Source organism: Cyprinodon tularosa, unplaced genomic scaffold (assembly GCF_016077235.1).
Source record: "Cyprinodon tularosa strain WSP-4 unplaced genomic scaffold, ASM1607723v1 ctg66, whole genome shotgun sequence".
Lineage (NCBI taxonomy): Eukaryota > Metazoa > Chordata > Actinopteri > Cyprinodontiformes > Cyprinodontidae > Cyprinodon > Cyprinodon tularosa.
In genome coordinates, this window is record NW_024039407.1 from 3,682,097 (window position 1) to 3,701,212 (window position 19,116).

A 19,116-nucleotide genomic window follows, 5' to 3' on the forward strand; every position below is an offset into this window, starting at 1 on the left:
CTGGGAGGCTTCTTGCTGTCTGCTGACATTCAAATAATGGAGGTCCATAACGCCCGAGGCAGAAAGGTCCATAAAAGTCCACAAAAAACGTGTCAATATTCCTCCATACTGCTCGTCCAATCTATTCCAAGTGTCCTGAGACGGTAGCGTCCATAATATACTCGAAACGAAGTAATTTAGAATGTTTTTAGAGCATAAACAGTAGTGTATAGGATTTCCTAAAAGCGTGTTCACGAGTCTACGGAAACCGCGGCAGACCAAACCAGATGAAAGTGCGCATTCAGCGTCTGCTCTGCCGATAATGCAAGCGTAGAAGAAGAAATGTGCTGTTTACCTGTGCAAAGAAAGAAACAACGAAAGAAAAATGTCTGAGGACTTCAGTGTTGAGGAAGAGCATGAGTTCTTTGCCGAGCTGAATGCGCACTTTCATCTGGTTTGGTCTGCCGCGGTTTCCGTAGACTCGTGAACGCGCTTTTAGGAAATCCTATACACTACTGTTTATGCTCTAAAAACATTCTAAATGACTTCGTTTCGAGTAAATTATGGACGCTACCGTCTCAGGACACTTGGAATACATTGGACGAGCAGTATGGAGGAATATTGACACGTTTTTTGTGGACTTTTATGGACCTTTCTGTCTCGGGCACCATAGACCTCCATTATTTGAATGTCAGCAGACAGCAAGAAGCCTCCCAGATTTCCAGATGCATTTGAGATATCAAAAAAGTACTCCAGAGTTTTGTTCAGCATGGGGGTGAGTAGAAAATGAAGGCATGTTCATGTTTTGGGTGTACTATTCCTTTAAGGCCTCCAAACCTGGACCTCACATCAATGCTTGTAGATTTAAAATTTAAAATGTTCTATTTCTACAGAGGGTGATTATATAATTACATTTTCGAAGTTTCTGTATGTATAACTTAAGAAGATTTAAAAGATTTAAGATTTAAAACTTAAATACTGAGTCCATAGATATTGTCAAACTGTCTAAAATTGCAAAGACTAACAGTTGTAATCAGAAGTTAGGATTTAAATATCTTTAAGCTTGATATGCTTAAGTCTTTCTCAACAAATCTCTGATTGCTTTTAAAGGGGTCATAGAATGATTGTAGAGGGTATTTGGTGCTGGTCCTTAAGGTCTCTGAATAGGGTGTGTAACAATGGTTGGGCTCAAAATAGCATATTTCCTGTTCTATGCGGCCTAATGCAAGCCTGGTTATAAGCCCAAAAAATATAATGGCATGTTTCTTTCCCTTTTTGGTATGCTCATGAATATTTAGATGTGGGCTGATTCGTTGGTATACGAGTGAAGCTGCTGAGTAAAGATGCATCATAGCAACAAGCACTCACTCACTAAAACATATACGGTAAATTGTTGAGACAAAAGTAATCCATGCATGTGGAGTCTTCAGATCCTTGGGAAGATTGAAAAATATTCCCTTTGTCTGTGCAGCCTGGAACACTAGATTTACGCCCATGGTTCTGGCTCATTTTCAATAGAGAAACTGCCTGCTTTGTGATTCTTGTAGAAGTAAACCCAACTGTAGGCTAAACAGCTAAACTGGTGTCTTACATCTACCTCTATTCATGTTCTCTGGATAGTGAACCAGTGGGCTGGTCTGTATGTCAATTTCAGGGCGTGACAAAAGTACAGGCCAGAATTAAATAAGGCACCATCGCCGAATTGACGTTAACTTGGTGCTTTGTTTGGCTTCACCCATTTTATGGTGGAATGTTAGAATTGTGAGATTTGCAGAGAAAGGAGGTGTCGATGGGGTTTGAATTTCTCTGTACGTCCATTTCACCCACTGAACTATAGTTATTCATCTTTAATCTAAGTCAGTTAGACTCAGCCCCTTCTCCAAGATTGCACCAAGAAGTAAGTTGTCACTGCAACTTTGCACATTGCAATAAAGTCTGTTTGTTTCCTTTAACCAATTGTAGAGCAGTGAGCTGCATTTTCGCAGCAACAGCACTCAGGTGCAGAGATTTGGCTCAGGGACGAAAAGTGTCAGAGAACGTGCAAAGTTTCCAGGAAGCAAGCAACCAATTCTAAATACTAGACCATCTTTCCCCTCAAATCTGCTTTGAAATGCTGGTATTACAAATTATGATTTTGAGAGAGAGAGGAACCAGATTAATTTCTGCTTAAGGCCAAAAACAATCTTTGGCTGGACCCAAAGTTATATTATTCCTAAATATCCCTGTCATAAAGTCAAAAGTCATTTGGGTAATATTGAAAAAAGCATAGGTTGGCCCGCAGATTGTGGTCTCATAATATTTTCCCCTCAGCATTGTGACCTCAAAAAAAAAAAACTGTTTCAAGCTATGACCTAAACAATAACGGCATTGGTACGTTTTCCTTTTTTTTTTTTTTACACAGAGCAGGTTATACTCCTACACCACAACAATGACTGTATCCCCTCCCCGTCTTTTCTTGTAAATGAGCAAAACTATGATGGGCTTTAAGCAGTGACTCAGACATAAATGGAGATTTTTATTGTGTAAACGGGTTGGTTTACATGTTTAACAGTTAAAACAAGCTTAGTTAGGTTGGGAATGTCAAAGGTCCTCATTTATAGAGTGGAACTTTTCTCTGGAGTTTAAAGAATGGAAAAATTCTGAACTAAATAGCCGCTAAACAAGTTGAAGGCACAAACTAAACTGTTCATAATTTATTCGTTATGGTACGCCAGCATTCATACCATGTAAACGAATCACTGTCTCCCAGACATCCGTGGTAAAAAATTTTTTTTATATTTTTGAAAAACAAAGCGGAGTGTGTATGATGTCATCCGTGTGCGCCGGCTACCGTTCATTCATCCTGTCCGCTGAACTGCTGCTAGTTTTCCTCACATGCCTGGAAGATGTCTAGTGCTACTACCACAGATGATCTCCCTCCCGAAATGGAATTGAACGATTCAGATTAGCTAGCCCAATGAATAGAAGGGGTAGAGCGTAGCCGCCTGTGGCCCGGGCTGCGTGTCACAACTCCAGTCTGGCGCGCGGATGACGTCATACACGCTCAGCTTTGTTTTTAAAAGATATAAATATGAAAAATATAACCGCGGATATGGAAGCAAAACATTACCATATTTCAAATGAAAAAGCATTTTCCGAAATGCTTTTTCATTTTAAGAATGCAGCTTTTGTTGACATTGTGGTTAAACAGGGTGACAAGGTTAAACAAATCACAGAAAAATAAGACCAAAAAAAAGAAAACAAAAGATTGTTTTTTTGCTCTGTTTTCTGCACTTTGTAACCTCTGGGTTATTGCCGTAAAATGTTCCTCTTCCAAGCCTTCCCAGTCATCTGTGTCCATAACCTCTCAGAAAATACCCATTCTGTGGATCAAGTTCCCAACTGGCAGCCTTGGGTCTCTGACCATAGTTCCGCTCCTGACCGATTCCTTTCCCCTTTCCACCGTGCTTGTTTCAGACTTACTGTTCCAGCAATGTATTTTTGATTCCCATGTGAGTAGAACATGATGTAATAACGTAAAATCAAGGGGCCAATGTAAAAACAACGGTGTTCCCCTTTAACACTATATAAACCTTTTCCCTTATCACAGAACCTTTCATTGTAATCCATTGCATTAATCCAGCAATAGTATCTTCAAGGTAGCAGGTGGAGGATAAGAAAGAAAAAGTAAAAAATGTGATGCTACATGTACAGTGTATAGGCATTTGAAATGGATATAACAGTGTGACTAAAATGTTACTGTTTCAGTTGCTCTAAATAAAAACCCTGATATCCTGTAGGTCTCTGCTGACCCTAAAAATATAAAGCCACATTGTGGTTAAACAGGATGACATTGTTAAACAAAGCATGGACATAAGACAAAATATAGAAAACAAAAACACCCACATTGATTTAAAAAAGAAATTAAAACAGCAAACATTTTTCTTGAGATGTGTTTTCTCTTTCCACAGGAATTCTTCTGTCAGCTGTATAATCTATTCTTCTCTCGCCTCGTTGATATGACATGCATCATCTTAAACAGCAAGGAAAAAGAAAAATCATAATAGTAAGGCACATCATGTGGTGAAAGAAACTGAGAAGAAGACCACCTATTTAAACCTGATCAATGCAAAACTTGCTTGGGAGCTGCAGCACAATGAAAATACGATGCTTTACTTTAGGAGCAAGACCCCCTACACAAGTTAACACTCTTGCAGGAGTTGTCACTGTCCTACATAGCGGTTAAGGTGCTAGAAACGCTGTTGTTAAACCTATTGCGTAAATTCCACGTAACCTTTTAAAAGTGTTTTCCTCATTGACACCACAATTTTTTGTTGAATTTTTCCTTGCATTATTTCAATGTTTTGTTTTAAATCAGTCAAAAAAATCTATATTTTCCTTAAATGTTTCTGAAATGTATAAAGAAAGAGAGACTTGGGGGAAAAAAATTCCAGTTAGGGAATTCAGCACAAATGTGTCTTTTTCTGAAAATTATCAATAGTTTTTCATCAGAAGGATAAGAGAAACAGTGTAAGTATCTTTGAGATCAACTCTTGGGCTCTGTGGAGATTTGGTGTTTACCACAAGGGTTTCATCGCTAAACAATAACTGTTGCAGTTTTACCTCAACAGTATTTCTTTGTGAGTCACAACCATGATAACATCACCCATGCTGTATGGCTGTAAATAAAGCTGTAAATATCTAAAGCTCTACGTCTGTATTAACGGATACTTGTGGGCAACTATTCTTAGTTCCAACTGATAGGCAACAAGCAGGGGCGCTTTATTGCAATTTCACTGGAGGTGGGGTGTCAATATATTCATGCTTTGTTTCACTGTTTACTGCTGAAAAATTAGGGAGAAAATGAAGATTATTTATTTTACTGCTGAATTTTCTTTTCATATTTGAAAAATATAGTGGGACAAATCTTCTCTTCTTCTTTTGGACACCCCCTCAGTCAAGGGCCCTTAGAATCGTCCTACATTTTTCACCCCCCATATGGCGCCCCTGGCAACAAGTAAGAACTATATGAAACAGTACCTCCCCATATATGTGTGTGTGTATATATGTGTATATGTCTGTGTAAATAAGAGGAAAAAGCCAGTAAGCTAGAGGTTACACCAGGAAACAGTCCTTCTCAATACACTGTGCTGTTTGTGGTTAAATGGAGGATGGGGTGTAAGCTGAAGGTATTTGTGTCATAAATCCTTATAAATGGCATTTATATAACTTTGGTTATGTAAATAACTGGATGATTTGAATTAATTCTGGGATGAATAAAATATTTTTTTCTTGATTTGATGTTGTTACAGCAACAAATTATATGCTAAATATTGAAGAGTGAGGGGTTGTCGGTTCACACCAGAATGATGTGACTGGATTTGCAGCACAAAAAACTGGTTGGATAACCAGAATGATGGAAAATCAAGAAAGATTTCTACTTTCTGAAGCCTAAATTTGTCTGCTGCCATCGGTCTATCAACTATTGAACCTCCATATATGAGAACTGTGTGGGCTATGCAAGCTATAATGGGGTTTTCTCAAGTCTGTAATAATCAATTAGCTTTTTACCATCTGTTTACCAGGCTGAAACATTTCTTATGATAAACACCTACATTGCTGAAGCTTCAAAGTAAACACAGTTATATGTTTTTTTCCTTTGTTTTAATTTGCAGCTGTTCCTACACTACATGTAATTGTATTATAAACATGTTAATTCCACCTAAAATGAACAAAGAAAAAGTATTTTAACATTTTCTTACAGCAGAACCACCTCCCAGCTTTATGGATTGGAAAAACGTAGGTTTTCATATGTCTTAAGGTAAGTCACCAATTCTAACCAAGCTCTTAATTAATTAAATAAAACATATTTGTCAAACATAAAGAAAATAAATTGTGCTGTTTTTCTTTAGTGTTTGATTCTGTCAATGTAATACTAAATCCATTTCTCCCATCATGTCTTTTTCATTAGGAAGCTCTTACATATGTCGTTTTCTTAGTTTTTTCAGCAAAGCAAATCATTCCCCTCAAACAAAATAAAGTATAAGAAAAACAAGTATTTTACCTGAATACAGGTCAGAGATAGAAGAATTTTTGCAATGGCCACTAATAGGTAGCCTGCTAAACTCCAATGTGGTGGAAACTCCTGGACATCTAAAGGCAGGTTGGACTGGGTTGAGTTCGGTGTTGTTGTTGCTGTTGCTGTGGTTGGATTAGTCTGGGTCACACACTCTGCATTTGGACAACAGCAAATAAAATAAAAAAAATAATTCCTTTTTCATCAGTAGTATGCAAAAGTTAACAATAAGTGTATCTTTAAAGCTAAAAGGAGATAGATTTTTGTAGAATCTCTTAAATAATTGATCTCAGAGAGTTTCCTGTTTGACAACTTGCTTGAATTTATAGATGAATAAGGATGGAAATTTCTGAAATGACAGCAAAATGAAGCAGATCTTGTTTTTGTGAGATGGATGTCTCGGAACGTTTCCTGCTTTTTGATGTGGCTGGATGTGTTCTGGTTCAAAATAAAAGCTATTTCAACATTGTAGTTTTAATTCCCTAGCAACAGTAAAAAGCTTACATTCTTATATTACCTTTACATTTATTTTAGTACCTTTGAACTTTTTTTGACTACTTTGCACTGCTTCCTGCTTTTTTTCAGGGCAATAAAGTTGAGTGATTACTCAAAAGCAAGAATTCAGATAAAAATTTTAAATTCCAATTTTAAACATATATATATATATATATATATATATATACATTTTCTGATATATTATCCCTTTCATTTGGTTTTTCGCAAACAGTCTGCATTGTCCTGCTGGAACACATTGAATCCAAGTCTAAGCTGTCTGGTTGATCATTTAAAGTGAGGTTGGATATTTCAGGGCATCCATTCAACATTCATTCATCCACTTTTCAGAGTGATTCATTGCAGTTTACACTGAAACAGTCCTGCATCAGACTACCACTACTTAGTTTGACAATTAGTACAATTAATGTTTTAAAGCCTCCTCTTTCATCTTGAAGACATATTTTTAGTATTTGTGTTCCAAGAGCTTAAACTATGTCTTGCATGGTAATGACATTTTTCTTTAGAAAATGTTTTTCTCATTAAGCTCTTATTTCAGAACAACCACCAAACATAAAACGGACCATTCTTTTTGCCTCCAGCCATTAGCTTCACAAACAATTAAATTAAGAAACACCTACATTATGAGTTACAACATTTAATTTATCTTTGGGAATAATTAAGTATTTTGAATTTATTTTAAGTAATAAGTCTTGTCCATGTCGGCAACAAATGCCATTCAGTATTGAACCTGTCAGCCTTTGAGCTGAGGCATCCTTCCTGGTCAGCAGGTTTCCAGGCTATATTGACTTTTAAATCCTCTTCAATGTGGCATAAAACCATTACGTTTCATCTGAAGGTTATGATTTGAATCTTTTTCTTGACCTGTTTGAATTTTGGTTTCGCAAAATTATTTATTATTTATCTATCTGCAGCTGTTTGAATTCGACATCAAAATATCTTCTAAACAGATTTAAATCAGCAGTTCTGCTTTTTAGATGTGCATTGAGTATTTTGGATTCTGCCTGTTAACTGAGCCTTGGTCTTTCCAATTAATGCCATAAGGGTGCAGAAAATCCTTAAATGCGTTCAAATTTTTGAACCAAATTCTTATTAATAATGTCATTTGTTGAGTAAGTCTAAAAACTAAGAGAAAAAAATAAACAAAAGTTAATATACATTCAAAAATGTGATTAAATGTATTTACCATGTGCAATTCCGTGACAATAAATCAACTTTTTGATGCATTTGCTGCCATAAAAAGTATGCAGTCAAAGCCATTCAGTGCGGTCAGTAAAATAAAGAATAAAGTAAAGAAAAAAGTGATAAAAATTTAAAAGAAAGTTCATATAGCCCCTCCCTAACCAAGATAACTTTTGATAATAAATATAAAATTATTCATGAATTTCCTCAGAGGCTGAGTTTGTTTTGTTACCTTGGACGTAACCCAAATCTATTTCTAGCCTAATTTTACATTTTTAGGTGGTAATAATAATAAAGTCAACTAATGATGAACAAAACAAAATATGAAATCCACAGAGTCCTTTTACAATCATAACTTTGTTTTACCTTTATTCTAAGCTGATCTTTAGGATTTCTGAAGTGTCACGTATATTTATAATACATTTAAAGCTTACCTTTAACCCTTAGAGTGACAGTGCCTTCCTCGTTTTGACCTCCAACGTTTGCTACGATCTTATATTTGTAGGTGCCAGAATCTTCAGGCTTCACTAACGGCAAAATTAGACTCAGGTTCTCGCCAAACTTTGCCTCCCGAGAGAAATTGAAGGCCTGTGGTTTATCTTTACGCATCCTGATGATAGCTGCTTCTCCCTGTTTTAAACAACAAGCAAAAGGAAGATATTTTTTTTATGAATCTCTTATAAGGCAGTGTACAGTGACAGATAGCTCACACTTTTCAGAATTTTTTGGCTGGATAGAACAGACCTTATACCATGTGAATGAGTAAAAATCCAAGGCTTTGTTTCTGCTGACTGGACCCTCAAGCAGAACATCTTCATCGCAATCCTTTATAACTTCTCTCTGACTCTGTGTTGTGTGATGCACCAGCAACATCTGAGAAGAGCAAACCAGAAACAGAGAACGGTAAAAAACATTGCTGAGCAGACCATTTTGATTTTGATCGGGATGATGAAAAAAATATGACTTACAATGATGAACAGAATCTCCTGGGACATGTTTATCAATAGATCTGCCTCTTGTGTTTGCGGTGAAAGTGGGGTCTTTTTATCACTTCACTTGAAGTTGTGTCATAGTTTCCTGAGAAACAGGAAATGAGATTTTGAAAAATGGTAAACATATGCCACCAGCTGGTGAGTGATAAAACAAAAACTGTTCTGTTTTTGTTTTTAAGATTGAAAGTAAGTAACTCTGTTAAAATGTTACCAGCAGATTTGGCCCTTTGGCAATGAAAAAAATTAGAATTAATTATTTATATTATGATGCTTATGCACTATAGTCTATATCACATGTGTCAAACTCAAGGCCCGCGGGCCAGATGTGGCCCGCCACGTCATTTTATGTGGCCCGCTAGAACTCCCACAGCCGTCATTTTGATGGTTCTGAGATTTTAAAGGGAAAGAACTATATTTAAAATTAAATTTATGTTGCTCATGTTAACTCAATTTTCCTGATTCTAAATTTCCTTCATTTTCACTTTTTTTTTTTTTATACAATTAAAACGTAAAAAATAAATATGGTTAATTCTACCTCGATCCCCCACAACCGCCATTTTGACGGCTCTATTAGTTGCATTGTAAATTCTTCCCGCGGTTGATTGACGATTGGTACCGTTGCCTAGCAACCAACATTCTACCTAGAACTTTTTGGCTAATATGGAAAAAGTGGCGTTCAGAAGAAACCTAACAGCGAAACAGGTTTTAGAAATGCTTCAAAATATCGATGATAGTGATTCGGGCGGAGGGGGAGAGACCGATGAGAAGGACTAGGTAGGAAGCGGCTGTGTGACATGTGTGTGTTAGAGGAACAAGCAAGCATATGTTTTCTATGCAACTGTAATTGTCACTTGAATAAGTTATAATTAATAAAGAGTTATTTAACATTAAGGAGTCGTTACATTTATTTCACATTACATTCAATTACATTTAGTTACATTTATAAGTTACATCTGGCCCTTTAAGGACAGCAATTACTCTGATGTGGCCCTCAGTGAAAATGAGTTTGACACCCCTGGTCTATATGGTGTGTTCGTGATACGATAAAGAAATGCTAGTCCTTTAAGATTATGAACTTTTTCCTTTTAGATAACAAGAAACATCAGTCAGCTGGAATCAGCTGAGAGGTACCTGTGTTCTGTCAGATGAGCAAACCCAGTCAGACCAGCATACCCATAGTCAACACCCATTTATCCCTTTAGTGTATCCTTTTAGTTTTTTTCTTTAGTATTGTATGAAAAATAAACTTGAAACTACATCAACGGGCATGTATCCCTTTGGTCATGTACAAAAATAAAATTTAATTAATTGCTTTTTGTTTGTTTTTTAAGCGTATGGCGATCACACCTTAAATAGTTTTTTTTTGTAGGCAAGGCAAGGCAAATTGATTTGTATTGCATAATTCAGTACAAAGACAATGCAAAGTGCTTTAAATTATTAAAATACAGAAAATAAAACAGAATCAAAGCAAGTAGGAAAAAATAAATAAATAAAAAATGCAGAAACAAAAAAGAACATTAAAAAAGTTGGATTAAAGAAACCCAGGACCTTTAGCGTGCACTGGGGCGGTTTGCAGCCAAGTGTGGGACCAGGTTTGAAGAGGACCCAAATGCAGAGACTGAAGCTGAGATGGTTTCTTGCAAGATTGAATTAACTAAAAAGGGCAACAGAAGCAAAAATCCAGAAACAAAAAAAGAAAATCCACAAAATACGGAAAACCAGGAATATTCACAACAAGGGCAAAGAAATTAAGATAAAGCATCCACAGTGACTGAGCAGGAGGTGCACATATGGGGGAGAGAAAAAAAGACCTGGCTAATCAGCAAATTGGGAGCAGGTGTGAACAGATGGGTCTAGAAGGGAGCTAGGGAAAAGGAGACTGACACAAGAGGGCAACAGAGGGCAAACAAGAGATACCTAAGAACTTAAATACAATCAAAAATAAAACCAATGAAAACTCAACGATAAAACTTAAACAGAACCAAAACCATGGCAGTAATGACCAAAAGGCCGAAATTAGTTTCCTTCGCAGGGTGGCTGGGCGAATCAGGATGTGTTGCCTTTGCACTTGGAAGTCCATTTCCCTGTGTTACTCGACTAGAATAAAAGCCCCTAAGTTTCAATTCCCAATGTAAAATGTTCAGTTTAAAATTACGTTTCAATAAAGTTGTCACACAAATATAACAGTTAAAGTTACAGGATTAAACTATTTATTAGAAAGTATTTAAACCTCTGTGTCATCACTGCCCTTCTCAGTCGGTAGTAAGTTCAGTTATAGCAATCAACTTTCAATCACAACATCAATAATTAAAAATATTGAAACCTTGTCATTTTCATTTAACCGAATGTAATGAACTCTACATATCATTCTAGAATGTAATGAACAATGATTGTAAATTCACAGTAAATGTATTCATTTGCATTACTTTCACATTATATTGCTGGTCAAATTTAGCGAAATATATACTGCAAATTCACTGTTAATTATTGTGAACTTGTACATTAATTTCACAATGCACAGTGTAAAAGTCCAGGGCCTTCTTGTACTAATGTGCAGCAAAATGCTGTAATTTCACAGTAAGGTATTGTAATATCAAGATAATAGATTTCTTTAAGGAAGCTTTAAAGCTATGTATACAGTTGTGCTTTCACAACACTGTATTGTAATATCAGGGCTTTAAAATGACAGTAAATTGTCAGTATGATTCCCAGTGAACTACTTACTCTGAAAGTAATGCAACACTTATGTTGCATTACATTATCAATTAACTGTAAATTCACAGTGAAAAATGTATAGCCTACAGTGAAGACAACATTCCAGGCTAAACCTACTGACTTTTAAGTTCAAGCTTACAACCACCTCTTAGAAATGATTGTTATATTAGACATTGCCTCTAACCTTAGATGACTGTGAGTATTGCCAATGTTGGCCTATGTGTCTCTGAACAGATTAGAGAAAAGTGATCAGAAAAGGTTATTTGTTGTTTTAAGAGTTGGGTAACTCTGTTGGACAGAGACCCCATACCTGGTGTAAATTACAGCCAAAAAAGGTCCCCTTAAGGATGATAACAGACATTATAGACATTTTTAACATTTCCATTAGCCAGATATGATTAGGGAACTGAGAACTGATTAGGGGGAAAAAACCTGCCAATGTGGAAACATTATCATACACAAAAATCAGCTATGATTAATGTTTTGCTAGCCTATAAAATACTGTAATTTTAGCCTTTGGGCCAGCTGTGTTTGTGTTGACGTCTTTGACAGGGGAGGGTGAAAACCTATGGTTATTATTAGCAGTTACTTAGTAAAAAACGAAGAGTGAGATCTTTTCAATTCCCTAGTCACCAAAGCACAGTTCCTCACTGAAAAGAAACCAGTTCTGCAGAGGTGAAGGCAAAGAATTTTTACAACTGTATAAGAGAGAAAAATTAGATTTTTTTCAGCCACCTTATTATAGCCTTGGCTATTTAGAGTGGGAATTACATTTTAGAGGATTTGATTGTTGTATATTAGACTTAATGTGAAATTGTAATTTCTCCATACCTGTAGAAGACAACAAAATTAATCAAATCTTTCATCTGTGGTGTAAAAGTTTATCTAACTCCTTCAAATATCTCAGTCCAGTTCTCATTACCGCTCATCTGATCCAACTGCTTCAGTCTCTATTTAACCAGCCTTCAGACCATTCATCAGTGCCAAATTATTTTGAGCCATTGGTGAGAAGTATTCAAGCCTTCCTGAATTCTGATTGCCTGATCCTGACCTTTTCTGCCTCTCAACCTCTTAGCATGCCTGTCCCCATCTGATCTGTTAACCCGACCCGTCTTCTGACTCCTGCCGGATCCCTGTCTGCCTTTGTACCGTACAAGTCTTTGGATCTTGGATCTCCTGGTTCTGAAAGCTGATGACAGGCCGGAACCAACCTCACCCTCTGACCCTGGACTGAACTATAAGACCAGGTTAGTCACTCACACGTCCGTTTTCATCCACTTCCAGACATACGTGGTCAATAACCTATTTTCTCCTCCTGTAGAGGTGCTATCTTCGGTTTCGTTACTAATAAACACTTTGAGAAATCTGTTTGTACGCCTGTAATACTGGATCCTATTGTTCTTAGCTCAACACAAATATCAAGGAATTGCACTGTTCTACAAAGATCTTATCAAAATATGTGTAATGAATATGCACATTTAATCAATACAAACACTACATTATAGAATGTGAAATAATCCAAAACATACATTATATATTTTTTATGTTAAAATTTATTATAAAGATCTTGTAAAGAAAACAATTTCTCTAAAAAGCTTATCAGTCCAAGTAAAGCATTAGAAATACTACAGTTTTACGACTGTTCTTTTATTGATCATGAACAAAGACAAATAAGATTGTCCTTTATAGGCACAGAATATAATCTAGACAAAATGTTGCGCATTCTATCCTTTATTTTTTTTTAAGCTAGGCCAGACTCACTTCCCTTTCCCAGATTCCGCCTAGTATTGTAGAAGCTATAATACAATATGTATGTTTGTGTCAAGTGGGATTTGGTTTCTGTGCCGTGCACCTACCTGCTTCCAGAAGGAAAGAGGGTTAGTGCATCGGTCAGGTACAGGACCTAATCTCTTCTACTCAAGAAATAAGGCTGGTTATGGAGTCAAATAGTAATGCTCAACTTTATTTTTATTTCAAGCTCCATACAAAAATGTCTTTTTCATGGAATCTTTTATGCTGGGAGAAGCGGACTGCCATTGTGTAGCACCCAAAGATCTTTCTGGTGCAAACGTTTTTGCTCAGAAACAGAGATTGGCAGGGAAATTGCAGACTTCCCTGGATTCAAGCCACCATTCCTCAAATTTACATTGAAATCCTGGTAGCAGAGGTGATGCTCTTAACAAAAAGAGCCTAAAGGAATATGAATTAATTTCGTAAGTCCACATGCAACCTTTAGCAAAACCAAAATATGTTTTGTCATGACTATCTCCTCGTCACAAAGTTAACTCTCACTTGGGTGATGTTAAAAGACGTGTGGATTAACCACCAGATGGTGGTCTTGTCACATTTCCCCACCAAGCTGTGGCTTATAAACTGTCCTTCCAGCTATGACTTAAATTGTAATGGTTCGTTTTTTCACCTGAAGTGGATTTGATGGCAGGTTTTTATTTAAGTAAGGAGCTGAAATGCTTATGTGAGAACAATAACTGCATCAGCTCACCTTTACCTCTAAATAAGCAATGGAACAAAAGTAATTAGCACATGTTTTTTTTTTTTTACTTGTTTTAAATGGTTTTAAAATGAATTCATGATGATTACTCAGACATGCATGAATCAAGCAAAAATGCCACTATAAGCATGACAACGATGAATGAAACAGCATTACAAGAGTTGGTTTACTTTGATAGAAAGGAATATCCTGAACCAAAGAGCCAGTCAACAATGTTTAATTTTTGTTAAACAGCCAGCAAGAAACATTACATTTATTTCAAACACATTGATTAAACTAAGAAAGACTCAAACACATAAACATATATTTAAACATCAATATATATAATCAAACATATCACCAAACTTAAGCTAGAGACCTAATTACTCTAAGAATCCAGTAGAGATAATTGAACGTCTTTAAAAGGTGGATGATCAGAAACCTAAAGCAGAAAAAATGAAGGACTCTATACATTTTTGACATTGAGTGTGACTATAGCATTATGGTTTCTGTTCCTCTCTGTGGAAACCCTGTCATACAACCATGCCTCTGTAGTTCTTGCGAAATAACTGGAGCATAACAAACATGACTTTTGATTTATTTCATTTTCTTTTTTGAAATCCTTCTGTTCAATGCATAATCGATTCTTCTGTTGTCTCGATAGTGGGACATGCATCACCTTAAAAAGCAAGAAAAAAGACAAAAAATATCAAGGCACATCATTTTGATGTTACAAACTGAGTTATGTGATTATTTGAAATTAATTCTTCAAAATTTAATGCCATTTAATGCCAAATATGCTTCCTGATAACATGAATTTTGTCATCAAACAGTAAAAAAGAATAATAGGATGCAGTAGTTTCCCAGCTCAATCTCTCTGAGATGAACTGTCTTTGGCTGAAACACTTCATCCCCAAAGGCCTTTAATCTAGACAAAATGTTGCGCGTGCTATCCTTTATTTTTTTTAAGCTAGGCCAATTAGACTCACTTCCCTTTCCCAGATTCCCCCTAGTATTGTAGAAGCTATAATACAATAGGTATGTTTGTGTCAAGGGGGATTTGGTTTCTGTGCCGTGCGCCTACCTGCGTCCAGAAGGAAAGAGGGTTAGTGCATCAGACAGGTACAGGACCTAATCTCCTCTACTCAAGAAACAAGGCTGGTTATGGAGTCAAATAGTAATACCCAACTTTATTTTTCATTTCAAGCTCCATACATTGCAATAAAAAAATGTCTTTTTCATTTAATCGTTTCTGTTGGGAGGAGCAGACTGCCGTTGTGTAGCACCCAAAGATCTTTCTGGTGCAAATGTTTTTGCTCAGGAACAGAGATTGGCAGGGAAATTGCAGACTATGTGGTTTCTGTTCCTCTCAGTGGAAACCCTTTCATACAACCATGCCTCTGTAGTTCTTGCGAAATAACAGGAGCATAACAAACATGACTTTTGATTTATTTCATCTTCTGTTTTCAAATCCTTTTGTTCAATGCATAATCGATTCTTCTGTTGTCTCAATGTTGGGACATGCATCACCTTAAAAAGCAAGAAAAAATACAAAAATATCAAGGCACATCATTTCGATGTTACAAACTGATTATTTTTCAAATAATCACATAGAAAAAATGAAGGACTCGATACTGTACATTTTTGATTGAGTGACTATAGCATTATGGTTTCTGTTACGTATATGTTATGTATATGTTCTGTTACGTATATTTATAATACATTTAAAGCTTACCGTTAACCCTTAGAGTGACAGTGCCTTCCTCGTTTTGACCTCCAACGTTTGCTACGATCTTATATTTGTAGGTGCCAGAATCCTCAGGCTTCACTAACGGCAAAATTAGACTCAGGTTCTCGCCAAACTTTGCCTCCCGAGAGAAATTGAAGGCCTGTGGTTTATCTTTACGCATCCTGATGATAGCTGCTTCTCCCTGTTTAAAACAACAACCAAAAGGATGATTTTTTTTATATGAATCTCTTATAAGGCAGTGTACAGTGACAGATAGCTCACACTTTTCAGAATTTTTTGGCTGGATAGAACAGACCTTATACCATGTGAATGAGAAAAAATCCAAGGCTTTGTTCCTGCTAACTGGACCCTCAAGCAGAACATCTTCATTGCAATCCTTTATAACTTCTCTCTGACTCTGTGTTGTGTGATGCACCAGCAACATCTGAGAAGAGCAAACCAGAAACAGAGAACGGTAAAAAACATTGCTGAGCAGACCATTTTGATTTTGATAGGGATGATGAAAAAAATATGACTTACAATGATGAACAGTATCTCCTGGGACATGTTTATCAATAGATCTGCCTCTTGTGTTTGCGGTGAAAGTGGGGTCCTTTTCTCACTTCACTTGAAGTTGTGTCATAGTTTCCTGAGAAACAGGAAATGAGATTTTGAAAAATGGTAAACATATGCCACCAGCTGGTGAGTGATAAAACAAAAACTGTTTTTTTTTTTTTTTTTTTTTTTTTAAGATTGAAAGTAAGTAACTCTGTTAAAATGTTACCAGCAGATTTGGCCCTTTGGCAATAATAAAAAAAAAAAAAAATAGAATTAGAATTATTTGTGTTATGATGCTTATGCACTATAGTCTATATGGTGTGTTCGTGATACGATAAAGAAATGCTAGTCCTTTAAGATTATGAACTTTTTCCTTTTAGATAACAAGAAACATCAGTCAGCTGCAATCAGCTGAGAGGTACCTGTGTTCTGTCAGATGAGCAAACCCAGTCAGACCAGCATACCCATAGTCAATACCTATTTATCCCTTTAGTGTATCCCTTTAGTTTTTTCCTTTAGTATTGTATGAAAAATAAACTTGAAACTACATCAACAGGCATGTATCCCTTTGGTCATGTACAAAAATAAAATTTAATTAATTGCTTTTTGTTTGTTTTTTAAGCGTGTGGCGATCTCACCTTAAATTGTTTTTTTTTGTAGGCAAGGCAAGGCAAATTGATTTGTATTGCATAATTCTGTACAAAGACAATTCAAAGTGCTTTAAATTATTAAAATATAGGAAAATAAAACAGAATCAAAGCAAGTAGGAAAAAATAAATAAATAAAAAATGCAGAAACAAAAAAAGAACATTAAAAAAGTTGGATTAAAGAAACCCAGGACCTTTAGCGTGCACTGGGGTGGTTTGCAGCCAAGTGTGGGACCAGGTTTGAAGATGACCCAAATGCAGAGACTGAAGCTGAGATGGTTTCTTGCAAGATTGAATTAACAAAAAAGGGCAAAAGAAGCAAAAATCCAGAAACAAAAACAAAAAAATCCACAAAATACCGAAAACCAGGAATATTCACAACAAGGGCAAATAAATTAAGATAAAGCATCCACAGTGACTGAGCAGGAGGTGCACATATGGGAGAGAGAAAAAAAGACCAGGCTAATCAGCAAATTGGGAGCAGGTGTGAACAGATGGGTCTAGAACGGAGCTAGGGAAAAGGAGACTGACACAAGAGGGCAACAGAGGGCAAAAAAGAGATACCTAAGAACTTAAATACAATCAAAAATAAAACCAATGAAAACTCAACGATAAAACTTAAACAGAACCAAAACCATGGCAGTAATGACCAAAAGGCCGAAATGAGTTTCCTTCGCAGGGTGGCTGGGCAAACCCTTGGAGATTGGGTGAGTAGCTCAGTTACTCAGGAGAAGCTAAGAGTAGAGTTGTTGCCATCCACAGCGAAAGGAGCCAGTGGAGGCTGCTGGGGCATCTAGTCCAGATGCCTCCTGGTCGCCTCCCTCGGGAGGTGCTTCGGGGACGTCTGGAGGAATAATGGAAGGCCCAGGACACGCTGAAGAGATTACGTCTCTGAGCTGGCCTGATATCATCTTGCGGCCCCCTCAGAGCAACTGGAGGAGGTGTGTGTGGATTGGGAAGTCTGGGTATCTCTGCTTAGATTGTTGCTTCCGCGACCATGCCCCGGATAAAGCGGAAGAACGAAACAACTTTTTAATTTAATGTCTTAAAAAAGCTCTTGAATTTCTCCTAAAGATTTATAAAAAGCATTAGAATACATTCATTAAGGTTTTGCAAATGGCACAGAGGTTAGCGCGCACCAGCCATGTACAGAGGCCTTAGTCATCGACGCAGCCGATCTGGGTTCGAATCAGACCTGTGGTCCTTTGCTGCATGTCTCTCTTCCTCTCTCTCATACTCCCTTTCCTGTCAGCCCACTATCAAAAGTACAAGCCACTAGTGCCATAAAAACTAAAAAAAAAAAAAAACATTCATAACAAAGATTTAAAATGTCTTATCCTTTTTTTGAGAAGATTAACAGAGTTGGAAAAAAAATCAAACGCAGAAAAAAGATTTGTTTTTAAGAAAAATACAGGTGTACAGGGAGTGTTGGCCTAGTCATTAGAGCTGTGCACTTCTGCTCTGAGAAGTTCGCAAGTACCTGGTTCAATCCCAACAGCCTGCATTCTGGGTTCCTGAGCAAAAACCTTTAACCCCACTCTGCTCCCCGAGTGCCACACAATGGCAGCTCACTGCACCATAAGGGGATGGGTCAAAGGTGGAGAGTGAATTTCCCCATTTTGGGACAATATAGGGATTTACATTTTTATTTATTTTTTTTGCTCAGGAACAGAGATTGGCAGGGAAAGTGCAGGCTTCCCTGGAATCAAGCCACCATTTCCCAGATCTATATTGAAATGCTAGTAGCAGAGGTGATGCTCTTAACAAAAAGAACCTAAAGGAATCTGAAATAATTTTGTTTTGAGTCCACATGCAACCTTTAGCAAAACCAAAATATTTTTTGTAATGAATATCTCCTCGTCCCAAAGTTAACTCTCACTTGGGTGATGTTAAAAGATGCGTGGATTAACCACCAGATGGTGGTCTTGTCACATTTCCCCACCAATGTGTGGCTTATAAACTGTCCTTCCAGCTATGACTTAAATTGTAATGGTTCGTTTTTTCACCTGCAGTGGATTTGATGGCAGGTTTTCATTCAAGTAAGGAGATGATAAGCTTATGTCACAACAATAACTGCATCAGCTCACCTTTACCTCTAAATAAGCAATGGAACAAAAGTAATTACCACATGTTATAGAGATTTTAACTTGTTTTAAATGGTTTTAAAATGAATTCATGATGATTACTCAGACATGCATGAATCAAGCAAAAATGCCACTATAAGCATGACAGCTCTACTAAGAATCCAGTAGAGATAA

General features: G+C 36.7%; 1 protein-coding gene across 4 annotated transcripts; it reads right to left on the reverse strand.

Annotated features, from left to right (window-relative positions):
- Nucleotides 1-3,018: 3,018 nt before the first annotated feature.
- Nucleotides 3,019-16,305, reverse strand: LOC119799370. 4 transcript variants are annotated; one of them, XM_038309212.1, is made up of 5 exons: nucleotides 8,698-8,769; nucleotides 8,474-8,602; nucleotides 8,164-8,359; nucleotides 6,023-6,189; nucleotides 3,019-3,991 (listed from the first exon to the last, which is right to left on the reverse strand). In XM_038309212.1, exons 1-5 carry the CDS (start codon nucleotides 8,722-8,724, stop codon nucleotides 3,941-3,943), a joined length of 570 nt encoding a protein of 189 aa, XP_038165140.1. In that variant the 5' UTR covers nucleotides 8,725-8,769; the 3' UTR covers nucleotides 3,019-3,940. The 4 variants fall into 4 exon arrangements, with proteins under 4 accessions (XP_038165140.1, XP_038165139.1, XP_038165141.1 ...); XM_038309211.1 differs by lacking the exons at nucleotides 8,164-8,359; nucleotides 8,474-8,602; nucleotides 8,698-8,769 and adding exons at nucleotides 15,660-15,855; nucleotides 15,970-16,098; nucleotides 16,194-16,305 and having other exon boundaries at nucleotides 3,031-3,991; XM_038309213.1 differs by lacking the exons at nucleotides 3,019-3,991; nucleotides 6,023-6,189; nucleotides 8,164-8,359; nucleotides 8,474-8,602; nucleotides 8,698-8,769 and adding exons at nucleotides 14,147-14,603; nucleotides 15,660-15,855; nucleotides 15,970-16,098; nucleotides 16,194-16,305.
- Between the last annotated feature and the right edge of the window lie 2,811 nt (nucleotides 16,306-19,116).

Excerpts from the sequence above, each read along its gene's own strand:
- LOC119799370 (XM_038309212.1), bottom strand. The coding sequence starts at position 8,724 with ATGTCCCAGGAGATTCTGTTCATCATT. Across the intron at positions 8,360-8,473 it reads ACTCATTCACATGGTATAAG|GGAGAAGCAGCTATCATCAG; the intron begins GTCTGTTCTATC and ends TGTTTAAAACAG. Across the intron at positions 3,992-6,022 it reads TATCTCTGACCTGTATTCAG|ATGATGCATGTCATATCAAC; the intron begins GTAAAATACTTG and ends TTGCTGTTTAAG.